This window comes from Protopterus annectens, chromosome 4.part1 (assembly GCF_019279795.1).
Source record: "Protopterus annectens isolate FY-2018-M chromosome 4.part1, PAN1.0, whole genome shotgun sequence".
Classification (NCBI taxonomy): Eukaryota; Metazoa; Chordata; order Ceratodontiformes; family Protopteridae; genus Protopterus; species Protopterus annectens.
Genome location: NC_056734.1, coordinates 515,792,070 through 515,806,259, shown reverse-complemented (window position 1 = coordinate 515,806,259; position 14,190 = coordinate 515,792,070). Strand labels below are relative to the sequence as shown.

At 41.2% G+C, this 14,190-nt stretch overlaps 1 protein-coding gene across 1 annotated transcript in view; it reads left to right on the top strand.

Moving 5' to 3' along the window:
• ANO7 (anoctamin 7) overlaps positions 1-14,190 on the top strand; it is a 1,683,969-nt gene that overhangs the window by 1,230,495 nt on the left and 439,284 nt on the right. Inside the window, exon 17 of the mRNA XM_044070329.1 lies at positions 828-882. Coding sequence (XP_043926264.1) covers positions 828-882 — 55 coding nt within the window. The remainder of the gene's footprint in view (positions 1-827; positions 883-14,190) is intronic.

Sequence of the window (14,190 nt, the reverse complement as noted above, 5' to 3'; positions counted from 1 at the left end):
AGACCCCTAGGTGTTGATTATGCAGGGAGGGTACTGATCATTTTAGGGAAGATTCTTCTTTCTGAAGATCAGTGCTTATTTGTTGAACTTCAACTGTCACTAAGCTAAAACAGTTATGTAATTCAAAATATTCTAGAAAGGAACAAATGTAGTTTGCTGATTCTTACTTGTTTCAGTGTACTTTACACTGGCCAGTATAGCGGCAAAAGAGGAGCAGGAGTAGGGACCTTTCTGTCTATGATCAGTGAGGCATAAACTAATCTTTGTGAGTGGGACATGGCCAAAAAAAGACTACTACTGTGTTAATGTTTAGAGTGAGTTCACATTATACTTGGCTCATCTGACACAAAGTTAGCTGACAGCTGTCCCTTTCCACCTCCATCTGCCCTATAACAACCTCCCAGAAAGCTGTTTCCTGGAACCCCCCTTTTTCTTAGGGTAACCTTTCTCAGAAAGACAAATCTGTCAACCTCAGATGACTAAGTACTGACTCAATATGTCTAAGCAGTCAGCTGTTAACCATATTAAGTGATATCTTTGTATGGGCAAAAGGCATGATATTAGACAACATTCCAGCAAAAAAAATAACAAGAACTAGGTCACATGACCAACTCTAGTAAGTTATCTGAGAGGATATATGACGATGCCACTTCTGATAAATTTATTTTTGTTGCTTCATTTATTCTCTAACATACTGCTCATGTACTTAAAAGCAGTCTCTTTATTTCTAGTGAGAGTTGCAACCCTTCATGTTAAGTATAGAGCCAAACTATTTGTGTTGTCTGCTATGTTAAATGGAGTCTAACAGCAGCATTATTCTCTTCTAGGTTTGTGGGTTACCCTGGAAATTATTACACTCTCTTCGGCATCCGGAATGAAGATGTAAGTATCACTTGTCAAATTCAGATGATTACACTTTCCATCCTCATTATGAGTATCAAATTATAACTGAACAAGGGAATGGTCTAAATATGTATGATGTTTGAAAGAAAAAAAATGCATTTTTGCTAGAACAAGGATATTAGTCAACATTAAACTGCACTAACTGTAATAATTTTTAGTTATCATTAGTTTTTAGCAATGCTTGTATCTGTGTCTTTGATGTCTGCATTTTCAGATAAAATATAAAACTTTCCAAAAGCTAAGATAAAAAATAAAATGTCCTAAAAAATCTGCATTTTAGAAACAAAAATGCATAGTGCTAGCAGGCAAGAATCATTGATTCCATCCTGTGTACACAGGGTTTTGTACTCTGCTCCATAAAAGGATGCTCAGTCTCCTGTTTTTCTCACTTACTGTTGTCACAAGAGACACTAGTTATTAAAAGACATATCCATACAAATGTCAAAATGTTTGTCATTAGATCACTGTTGCAGCAGCGAAAAGCTATCTAAAACATATCCTGCCAAGGATATTGAACATCTGGAGAGAAGACAAATGGTTTTGTGCACCTTTCTCATGCACCATAAGTTTGTTGAAGTACAAAAGTATGCTGGTATAAATGGGACATATGGTCAACAAAATTCAGAGTTTCTTGCCATTGAAGAGTTCTGTTAGGTATTTCATCTATTATGTATTTTCAGTGTTGGTGGTTGGCTCATATCTCACCTTTGTGGGCAGATAAGTATCCCTTCAGGGAACTTCCTTTATTTTTCTTAAAAAAATCTTATGATTTTTCTGTTATGCCTGTTTAAATGTGAAAATGCATGTGTGTTAGATCCCACACAAGGTCTCCAACATGGCCTGCATCTTCTCTCTTGAGAAATCACACATCTGTTCATGCAATATTTGTCTAGACTTTTCCCCAAACACCATTCCTACTATAGTGAATAGCCTCATTCTTTTCTTGGAAAACTGACATTTCAAAGCCCTTGGACAGACCTCCATGGCTACTGACTCTTCTTCATGGGATGTCCCCCTTCAGTCAAAGAAAAAGAGAAAAAAGGTTGGATGGTACTAAAGTAAATCTTCCCCTGACTTCTTTTTCCTGGTCTGGGACTGATGTACCCACAGTGGAAGACTCTTGGACCATAACTCCATTCTTACAATCCTCTGTGGTGATGCTCTGTGGAAAGCCACTATGGATCAAGAATCAGGCATGTCCAGTCAAATTTGACTTCAGGCATTGTCCAAGAAGAGAGAACAGAGTTTTCTTTGGACTGAAGAGACAGACGGTATACTGCTGGATTTTATAAGAGAGGGGGTAGTAGGCTTCCTTATGGAAGTCCAAATGGCTGACACTTCCTGAAATATGAGGTTTGAGACTCCTAGGAAAAAAAAAAATATATATATATATATATATATATATATATATATATATATATATATATATATATATCTGTGTGTGTGTGTGTGTGTGTATGTGTATATTTTTTTTACCTACCTTTCACTTGGCTAAAGTGGGGTCCCATTCATCTTTGTCCTCTGTTTCTGGCATAACATATGATTATGCCTATAGACATATCAGGACATGACATACTATCTGGCTGCAAGTCTCCATTTTCTAGTGGCAAGGCAACTCTGAATTTTAGTGCCTATATGTACCACTTAAACCAACATGCTCTAGTGCTTCACTGGATATATGGTGTACAAAGAAGGTGTCCAAAAGCTTTTGTATATTGACCAGATGTCCTATATCCTTGGCAGGATACGTCTTATATAGCTTTATGCTACTGCAACAGTGATATATTCAAACTTCTTCTCTTATGGTAAGTTTACTTACATGACTGAACTTTTGTCATCACAAAGTAGTTTGCATTCCCTTTTACTAACCCAGAAAAGAAAAATGATATTAAGAATTGCTCCATTTGTTTTAAGCCTGATACTGATTCTACAGTTTCTCTGTTAATGTTTGACTTTTTTAAGAAATCTACCGTTATTTCCTTCTTGTATCTGTTGCATCGTGTATTACATTGTCTAGACAGTATGAATAAGGATGGGAAAGCTACATCTTAGTCATGTACAATAAGTCATTAATTCTAGCTAAAGGGTCAGTAAAACTGTGAACCTAAGTACTAACTGCAATCAGGCTTTCCAATCTGTGTATTATCCGTCAAAAATAAGCAGTTTCATGTCTCATCTAGCAAGTGTGGCTTGGAACTCCAGGAAGCCCAAACAAAGGCAGTAAGTAAGCTAATGTTTCAAGCTTAGAATTCAAATGTACATTAAAATCCTGCCTAAGAGATGGCCACTAGCAAAAGGCAAAGAAATTAATTGCAAGCAGCAAACTCGTACACTTGTCAGAAGCAGTAAAGAAGAAGTAAATCATAATTCTCTCACAGTAAGTTAGTGGGGAGAGGCAGGACTACAGCAACTATTCTTTCCGAAAAACTATAACCAATGTCAACATAATCTATATCAAGAAGGCAACAGTCTTGACTGTAAACCACAATTATGTCTGTATAAATGCCCCAATCAAGCCATTTTGGGGAATAACAAATGGGAATAATATTCAGAGTGATTCAGGAATAGTAGTAGTGTGAAGAAATATCAAGATATGATTAAATACATTTTCATTTTATATCTGTGATTCTGGACATGTTTAATCTCTTTATGTTTACCATACTGCATCTGTTTGTAGGGATTTCTAGTGCTCAGATATCTTCTCAAAATTTCATCTTTGTGTGTCATTTAAGCCTGAATGCTTGACTCATTGTTTTTGATTCACAGTGTGGAGCTCAGTTAAACAGGGATCTCAAGTCATACATCTTGGAGCACAGTTAAACAGGGATCTCAAGTCATCCATCTTCTAGCATTACTAACGCACATTTACCATCCTTGTAATTGTCTCATCTCTTTACAAAACATAATTAATCATAGATAATTTACCCAACTCTGCCTTGTTTCTTTCTTTCTTTCTTTCTTTCTTTCTTTCTTTCTTTCTTTCTTTCCTTTATTAACCAGTCTTGTTTTTTTTGAGTAAAATCAAGTGTAACCATACCTCTCAACCTGGAAACATCAAAAATCTGGACAAGACCCATGAAAAATAGGTACAAATCTGTACACTGATTAACATATAATTTGCATACATAATTATGTAACCCCACCCACTCCGGCGGAATTGTGTGATACCAACTTTCGAACGCAAACTGAAGAACAGACAACCAAAAAATGCACCAGAGTCCCCCTGCAGCCATTCTAATGTCCCATTACCTGGCTATCTCACCCCATTTACCATAAACACTAATGTGTGCATACTGCTTTACTTCTACAATGATTATTTGGATTTTATTTTTACATTTTGCAGCACATCAATACACAAACAGACATCTAATAAACAAAGTAATAGTGTCTCACAATGAAAATAGACTTGGCATTAAAACTTCTCTGCCCTTGAAACTCACATTCATTGAAACAGCATTAGAACCCACACCACATCCAAAGAAAATGCATCTGGCCAATAGTGGATAAAGATTACCTTTGTTGGGCTGGTTTCAAATCATTGGCAACTTGCACACAAATCAAGAAACATACAGGTGTTCTTTTCTGTGATACACCTTCCTGACTTTATTAAGTTATATTCCTTGTATAATACAGCACACTTGTTGGAGCACATTTTAAATTTATTGTTTGAATGAACATTTTTCCAGTAAGCTATACTGTAGGCAATTAAAGAAAATGCATGAACCAATAATTACAAAACTGCCCAATTCAGAACATTTCCATCATAAAAGTCTACATCCATATCCAAACTATAAACAGAATGACAGTAGTGTAAGACATAGGCATCTTGCACAGCTTCTCACACTTATTTTCAATTTCAGTTTTTATTTTTGGGGGGGTGGCAAAAGGTCAAAAAACAGATACACATTTTAAACATTGCTTGTATAATTTTGGAAAGTTGCTAGAATAAAATGTGGTGTTATCACCATGCATGTCACTGGCAAGTCTTGAACCCAGAACTGTATACACTACAGTCAGTGCAACATATCACTATGCTAAATCAGCAGTTTGAAAAGTAGGAAGACTGAAAATTAAAGGCTATCATGTAGTGAATTTAGTTCTCACTTCTCACCATAGCTTTGAACTTCTTAGCACAAAAAAAACTGGACAAACAACAAAGCCAATAATGGGGGAATACAACTTCAGTTCTCACTTCTAACTCACCATAGCTGTGAACTGTTAGCACAAAAGACCTGGACAAACAACAAAGCCAGTAATGGGGAAATACAAATTATGTTCTCACTTCTCACCATAGCTCTCAACTCTTAGCACAAAAAATCTGGGCAAAGCTCAGAAATGGTGGTGGCTAAGGACTTTAGGCTCTTTTTGAGCCTAAATACCTGTAGCCACCAGATGTCTTACATTGGGGGCATTTTCACATACACACACACACACACACACACACACACACACACACACACACACACACACACACACACCTACCTACAGCTTAAAAGTTTTAAAACATAAAATACTGCAACTATTTCAAGATAATAAAAGATTGATGATATTAGTAGCCATAATGTCAGCACAAGAGACAACACCTCCACTATTAACAAGGACACTGGTCAGAGTTCCTTAATGGTAGCACAACAGACAGCACCTCAAATATTAACAAGGATACTGGTCAGAGATCCTTACTGGCAGCACAACAGACAGCACCTCAAATATTAACAAGGACACTGGTCAGAGTTCCTTAATGGCATATCTGGATTCCACATCTGAGAATTGCTTAACAGCAAATAACATTTTTGGTGACTTTACATTAAAAGTTGCAATGTTGCATTCAGGCAGAGAAAAGACACATAGCATAGCTGGCACTTTTAACAGCAGAAACAAATATCTAGATTAAAAAAACACTTATTTTAAACCCAAAAGGAGCATGTAATATGAAATATATGTGCTCAAATAACAAGAAGATGCTCCAACTTTACATGTACAATTCAAGAGTGAGGGTGCTTGCCAAAAGCTGTAATTGTTTTGAAAGAGACAGTGAGATAAAACATAAATCATACAGATTTCTTCATTAAGCAAATTAAAAAGAAAAGCATTACAGGAAACTAATATTTTTCTTAAAGACTTACTTGAGGATGGAAGAACTCCTGAAATGTCAGAGATTCAAACCAAAGATACAGAATAAAATCAAAAGCATTTGATTCATGTTGTAACCACTGCACAATGTGTAAAGACAAAACGAGCATAGTGTCTCCGTTTACGTCCTGCATTAGTGTCTTCCGCTTGGAATTAATGCCTGCCAGAAAACAAGCACAGTGTGTCCATTTATGTTAATGCCTGCCATTGCTGCCTGTATCTGTTGATGAAAATGAGCATAGTGTGTCCCTTTACGTAATGTCATTGCTGCCTGTATCTGTTGAGTCTGCTCTTCTGTTTACATTAACGCCTGCCATTGCTGTTCTCCAACATGAGTGCTGCTGCCTGTATCTTACCGTTTACCCATTCCTGCCGCTCGCAGCCAGCCGGAAATGACGTGAGCTCCTTGAGCTCAATTCTGACTGGCTGGTAGCCCTGATGGAGCTGACATCATCGTGCACATGATGACGTCAGCTCCAACAGCACCATAATTCAAAAAAATAAAAATACAAGGCAAAAAAATCGGAAATGAAGGGGTGCCACACGGGAATCGTGGCACCCCTTCATTTGGACCCCAAAACTCAGTAAAAACTGAGTAAATCGGTATGGTTGGGAGGTATGAGTGTAACAACTACACACAGTAAAGTGCAATTTCCCTTAAGAGCACACAGAGATCACAGTCAGTCCAGGGCTGGTCGCTCCCTTGCTCTCCAGGTCACCAATAAGGCTCCCCACTGGCACAGCTGTAGGGTCCAGATCTCAGCCTAGTGAGCAAGCTGAAGCCTCCAGCACCCTCTCTGTCCAACCAGTGCTTTGTGTCCCTGCCCAAGTATCACACACACACACACACACACACACACACACACACACACACACACACACACACACACACACACACTTTGAGATAAGAGTTTATACAACCACACAGACACTCCTGGGGAAGGCTGGCACAGGTTCTCCAGCTCTGCCCCTTTTTCCCAGACTATACAGTACTACTACTTGCCACCACCCACTAATATTTATTAGCTACTCAAAGGCCCTTAAAAGGGTGTCCAATTATTACTGTGCAATATTATTATCCAATTGGTAGTATAACTAAACAGTTAAGGCTTATTGGAGTGATTTGGTACAGTAATCACTATAAATATGCAATGTACTCTAGAGCTTAAATTGTCTGTACACAAAGCAGCCACAGTTGAAAGGTTTAAAAATATTTAATAATAAATAATTAAAACCACAAGACAATACTTTACTACGCAGTGATAGTCAAGAGTTCAGAGATCACAGAGAAATACTTAAAATAATTCAGTAGTACAGTTCTGACATCACAGAAAAACACTTAGTCTAATCTTTCTAGTTCCTAGCTATTTCTAAAAGAAAACACAAGTCTAAGATAAACTTACATAAGAAAACAGGCAGAGTGCTGATGAGTTGGATTGTCAAAACAAAAATGCTCAATAATTTTTGGTTCTCTCTGTTTAAATTGAAATTGCAGTTCTGATTCACATTCCATCCATCTTCACACTTTCCTGGGGTACCCAAGCTACACATTACATCATTCTTCACACTTCCCTGGGTTCTCATGCTATCAAAAACTGCATTAACATTCTTAACATCTCCTTTTGTTATCTTGCAGCTGGTCAGGAAACAGAGCAATAAAAATATATTTGCATGCTTAAATCTAGCAATTTAACTCTTGGTTAAAACAATAGCAAGAATTTCTTCATCTAGACTCTTCGGCACCACTGTCTACATCACAGGGTCACCACATGCTTTATTTTGGTCAGTAGAGAGCACTGTTGTTTAATTTTTTTCAGTTCCACATCTAACAGCATTTTTTCCATTTAAGTCAACAAGCCTGTGTCTTACATTGATATTTAGAAATGACAGAATTATCTGCAAAATTCTATCTGGCTAGGCTGGCAGCCTTCATCTATCTTTGCCCACTCTTCACATATCCCCCCCCCCCCCCCGGAGAACTCAAGCTAGTTTTTCAAGTGACCTTTGAGAAACGCTGCTTGAGAGGGTCAGGTCTATCTGAGTATACCTACCCCATTCCCTGTCTTGAGAGCCCATCTGCATTGGCATTGCTACTCCCACTTTGGTGCTGCACTGACATATGTGCTTGCAACCCCAGGCTCCATCTTAGCAACTTGGCATTGTGCTAGCTGACTCTGTTTAACCATGTTAGGGGGTTGTGAGCTGTCATAACAGTGAATTTCCTTCCATACAGATAAGGCTGAAGTTTCTGCAGTGCCCACACTATGGCTAGACATTTCTTTTCTACAGCTGCATAGCATTCCTCCCTGGCTTGGAGCCTATGAATAAGATAAACCACTGGGTGCTCTTCTCCCTCTGAATAAATCTGGCTAAGTACAGCTCTCACCCCATGGTTCGAAGCATCCACCTGTACAGCACATTATTTGCTGTAATCTGGACTGGCTAACACAGGGGGTCCTCCCAAAGCTTCTTTAAGCATCTGGAATGGCTGCTCACATGCTGGGGTCCACACTACCTTATCTGGCCTGTTCTTCCATGTCAGGTCAGTGAGGGGAGCAGCTATGGTACTATAACTGGGGACAAACTTTCTGTAGTACCCTCCTGTCCCTAAGAATGCCCTCAACTGCTTTTTAGTAACAGGTGCAGGCCATGCCTGAATGGCTTCCACTTTGGCAGGTTCTGGCCTTATCTTACCACTTCCCACTCTATGTCCTAGGTAGGAGACCTCTGCCATATGCACCTGACATTTGCTTGGCTTAATGGTCAACCCTGCCCTCTGTAGTCTGCCCAGCACCTCCCTGACATGCTGAAGGTGCTCTGGCCAGGAATGGCTGTAGATGGCAATATCATCTAGGTAAGCAAGGGCAAACCCTCCTGCTCCTGCTCCTGCTAGGATATGATCTTCCAGCCTCTGGAAAGTCACTGAGGCATTCTTCATCCCAAAGGGCATCTTTGTGACCTCATACAAGGCAAAAGGAGTCATAAAGACTGACTTCTCTGTAGTACTGGGAGTCAAGGGCACCTGCCAGTAACCCTTGGTAAGATCAATGGTTGTAAGATACTTAGCCCCAACCAGCTGCTCTAGGTCCTCATCTGTTCTAGGCATGGAGTAAGCATCTGACTTTGCATAACCATTTAATTTTCTGTAGTCCACACAGAATCTGGTGCTGCCATCCTTCTTTGGCACCATCACCACTGGGGAGGGCCAGGGACTGTTGGACTCTTGAATCACCCCTAGTTCCAACATCTCTAGTACCTTCTCCCTCAGAGTTTGACTCTCTCAGGCACTCTATAAGGGGCCTGTCTAATAGGCCTTTGGGGTCCTGTGTCCACCTGGTGCTGCCCCAGGTGGGTGCACCCTGGTTTCCCGGTGAACATGTCCCCAAATTCCTGCAACACTGCTCAGATTTCTCGAACCTGGGTAGGGGATAGCTGCTGGGACATTGCTACCCCTTCCACTGAGGTGTCAGCCTGAGATTCACTGAGGAGATCTGTCCCCAGATCTCCCTCAGACTCCTCCTGCAATCCACTGCAAATGCTCAGAACAAGGGCCTCCCTATCATGGTAAGGTTTCATCATGTTAACGTGGTATAATTTGTGCCCCTGCCTTCTGCCTAGCAGTTCCACCATGTAGTTAACATCACTTACCTTTCTTACCACCTTGTAGGGTCCCTCCCAAGCTGCTTGCAGCTTGTTGTGTCTGACAGGAATGAGAACCATTACCTGCTGCCCCACAGCATACTCTCTAACTTGAGCATTCCTGTCATACCACACCTTTTTCTGTTGTTGGGCTTCTGCCAGGTTCTCCTGGGCCAATCCCATGAGTTCCTTGACCCTTGTCCTGAGGTTTAGGATGTATGCCACAACAGACTCCTTGTGAGACTCGCACTCACCTTCCCACCCATCTCGGATTAAATCTAGAGGTCCCTTCACCCTATGCCCATACAGCAACTCAAAGGGTGAAAAACCTGTGGATTCCTGGGGAACTTCTCTGTAAACAAACAACAGATGGGGAAAATATTTGTCCCACTCCCTCTTAAACTGATCTGCAAATGCCCGTAGCATGGACTTGATTGTAGAGTTTAACCTCTCAACAAGACCATTAGTCTGGGGATGGTAGTGGGTGGGCTTCATGTGCTTCACCCCACAGGACTTCTGCAGACAAGCCAGCAGGTCTGACATGAAATTGGCACCTCTGTCAGTCAGTATTTCATTTGGGAAACCTACCCTGCTGAAAATCTCTAACAAAGCATTTGCCATCTTCTCTGCCTCAATGGAGGACAAAGCCACCACCTCAGGGTATCGTGTAGTATAATCCACTACCACTAGAATATACTTTTTTCCCTTTGGAACTTGGGGTACTTAGAGGACCCACAATATCCATAGCTACCCTCTGAAATGGCTCCTCAATCACAGGCAAAGGCATCAAAGGAGCTCTCACATTCTCTCCTGCCTGGCCTACCTTTTGGCACTGCTCACAGGTCCTGCAGTACCCTGTTACATCTCTGGAAATTCCAAGCCAATAGAAGTTCTGCATAATATACCTCTTTGTACGTTTTATGCCCATATGACCTGCAAAGGGAATATCATGGGCTATGGCTAAAAGCACCAGACGATAGGCTCTGGGCACTACCAACTGCTGTACTTTCTCACCTTCTAACCCTCCCTCAGGGGTCCACTCTCTGTATAGTAACCCTTTATCCCAGTATACAGATTCCCCCTTTCCTTGAGAATCAGGTGCTTCCCTAACTACCTGCATTAGGCCTTGCAATGTAGGGTCTGAGAGCTGAGCCTGTCTCAACTCTTTCCTTGTAACCCTTCCCAGCTCCCCTTCAACAGGAAGTATGGCATCCTCTGACAGTGGTGCCTCACTATCAGCCTGGGTACTACTAATCACCTCTACCTTTGTAGTCACTCTGTCTAAAGGACCATCATTACCCACAAGCAGCTGTGTCTCACCTTCAGTCTCACTGCTACAGCGTAGCTCCCTCCCTAAAGTAACCACCTCACCAGTCCTGGCTGCAAGTATGCAGTCTGTCTGGGTCTCCCCCAGGCTACCAGACCCACATGCTTGTCTCCTAGCCTGACTGCATGTAACTTCATAAGCACATGGTACTGCCTCATCCAAATCCTTCCCTAGCAGGACATCTGCAGGATGGTAGTTCAGTACCCCTGTTGTCTCAAAACAACCTACTATTGGCATTTTGTCTTTCCCACTTACTGGCTCCCTCACCTTTTGTTCCCCACCTTGCCTCCATGGACACCTGTATGCCACATGTTCCCACTGGTTGCATTCAAAACATTTAACCCTAGCTCATGGACGTGTACCTCGACTAGTGGCTTCCCCTGCTACTGGCAGATTCTGTTGGGGCAGTCTATGCTGCCACCATGGGTTTAGACCCATGAGCAGTACTGAGGGTTCCTTTCCTGTGCAGGGCTGCCTTACTTGCCAGGTATAGGTCTCCCCTCTTCCCCAACTCATCTGAAGTAGCACATTGTCTATCAGCTAACCAGATCCTCATGTCCTCAGGCAAAGTGCTAAGGGCTTGTTCCCTCACCAAAAGGTCTTCCAGCCCTTCAAAGGTGGTGACCTGACATCCACTCACCCACCTATGGAAATAAGTGCTCAGTTCAGCAACATATTCACACACACTTTCATCTGCCTTGCGTCTATGCTCACAAAACTTTTTCCTATACGTTTCAGGTGTTAGCTTAAACAATTCTAACAAATGATTTTTAACAACAGTATAATCAAAACATGCAACGTCAGACATTTTTGACAAAACAGTTACAGTTTTACCATGGAGTAAGGGGGTCAGGAACCATACCCAGAACCTTTGGTCAACACTATACTCTTTGCATACCCTCTCAAACATATGAATGAAACTATCAAAATTATCCCCATCTTTAAACTGCGGAAGAAATTTACTGACCTGTTGTGCTTCTGGGGTCCAGTTACTCCCTTCCCCATTACCTCCATGACTCTGGTGAAGAGTCAGCATCTCCTTCTCATGCTGCCTATGCCTCTCCTTTTCCTTAGCTTCTAGGCATACAGTTTCTCATTCTTCTCAGCCTACAAATGTCACAGTCTCTCGTTGTCCTCACTCTCTAGATGCCTCAGTCACTCATTTGCTTCTATTTCCACACGTCTGGCCTCCAATTCAAGTCTTTTTAGCTCCAGATGGATTTTTAAGTCCTCTGCAGAAAGGCTGAGCTGTCCATTCTCCGAGGGCATTATATCTCCACTGCCAGTCTGATTGTCCTCCAGGTTGCTGTTTTCTGATGCAGCTGTAACCAAGGCTGCAATCAGGCCTGCCTTAGTCAGGTTTCCATGCACCAGTCCCCTAGCCTGGCACATCTCCGCCAGCTGGCTCCTTGTCAGCTTTCCATAGTCCTCTGCTGACATGCTGCCTGCTCACCCTGACTAAGCTAACAAAAGAAATAAAACAATTGTGATCTGAACTCTGAGTATTCACTGCATGGCTGATTTAGAGTACAAAACACCTTCAAAGCTCACTGTACACAAGCTACACAAATTCACTCTACCTACACCACTACAAGCCATTTAGTATTTGCCAGCCAATTAATATATGGTGTAGATATCCCACCACTGCCAAACAATTAATATGTGATGCCCGTACCCTGGCCCAGCAATCAAGGAGCCTCAATCCTCACCGCTAAAACCAGTGAGGGGCATCTCATATAGGAGGAAAGGATAACAACTACACACAGTAAAGTGCAATTTCCCTTAAGAGCACACAGAGATCACAGTCATCCGGGGCTGGTCGCTCCCTTGCTCTCCAGGTCCCCAATAAGACTTCCCACTGGCACAGCTATAGGGTCCAGATCTCAGCGTAGTGGGCAAGCTGAAATGACCAGCACCCTCTCTATCCAACCAGTGCTTTGTGTCCCTGCCCAAGTAGCTGACACACACACACACACTTTGAGATAAGAGTTTATACAACCACACAGACACTCCTGGGGAAGGCTGGCACAGGTTTTCCAGCTGTGCCCTTTTTTCCCAGACTATATAGTAGTACCACTTGCCACCACCTCCTAATATTTATCAGCTACTCAAAGGCCCTTAAAAGGGTGTCCAATTATTACTGTGCAATATTATTATCCAATTGGTAGTATAACTAAACAGTCAAGGTTTATTGGAATGATTTGGTAGAGTAATCACTACAAATATGCAATGTACTCTAGAGCTTACATTATCTCTACACAAAGCCACAGTTGAAAGGTTTAAAAATATTTAATAAATAATTAAAACCACAAGACAATCCTTTACTACACAGTGCTGGTCAAGAGTTCAGAGATCACAGAGAAATACTTAAAATGATTCAGTAGCACAGTTCTGACATCACAGAAAAACACTTAGTCTAATCTTTCTAGTTCCTAGCTATTTCTAAAAGAAAACACAAGTCTAAGATAAACTTACATAAGAAAACAGTCAGAGGGCTGATGAGTTGGATGGTCAAGACAAAAATGCTCAATGATTTCTGGTTCTCTCTGTTTAAATTGAAATTGCAGTTCTGATTCACATTACATCCTTCTTCACACTTACCTGGGGTTCCCTGACTACACATTACACCATTCTTCACACTTCCCTGGATTCCCAGGCTAACAGAAACTGCATTTACATTCTTAACATCTCCTTTTGTTATCTTGCAGCTGGGATTAGATCATGGTAAACCACTTTGCAGCCACACTGAAGACCAAGCAGCTGGGGTAAACACTGACAGTGCTTAGTTACCCACAGAAGGCACAAGTATGCATGCACAGGTGTATAATGTGATAATCAATGGCAACAAATATATAGAGAAAGGAAGATGCAATCCAAAGGGAAATAACACTGATGGCTATGGGTATAGTAGAGGTTATACTACAGCAACATAATCCACAGAGATGGACAGCATTAAGTGCTAATGGAGTTCCAGAATGAAGTAATTGTCAGAAAAGCAGGAAATACTGGAATTTTGATGAATGTGAAATATACACAGGAGAGGTGGGATACAATAAAGTAACATAATGCACCAGTCTGCACCAGTCCTAACAAAGTCAGAATGTTAAGGATGGACCTATACTATACTGTGAATATAATTTAAAAAGGAATATTATATTACCCTCGGGGGATTAAATCCATCAATTTTGGTC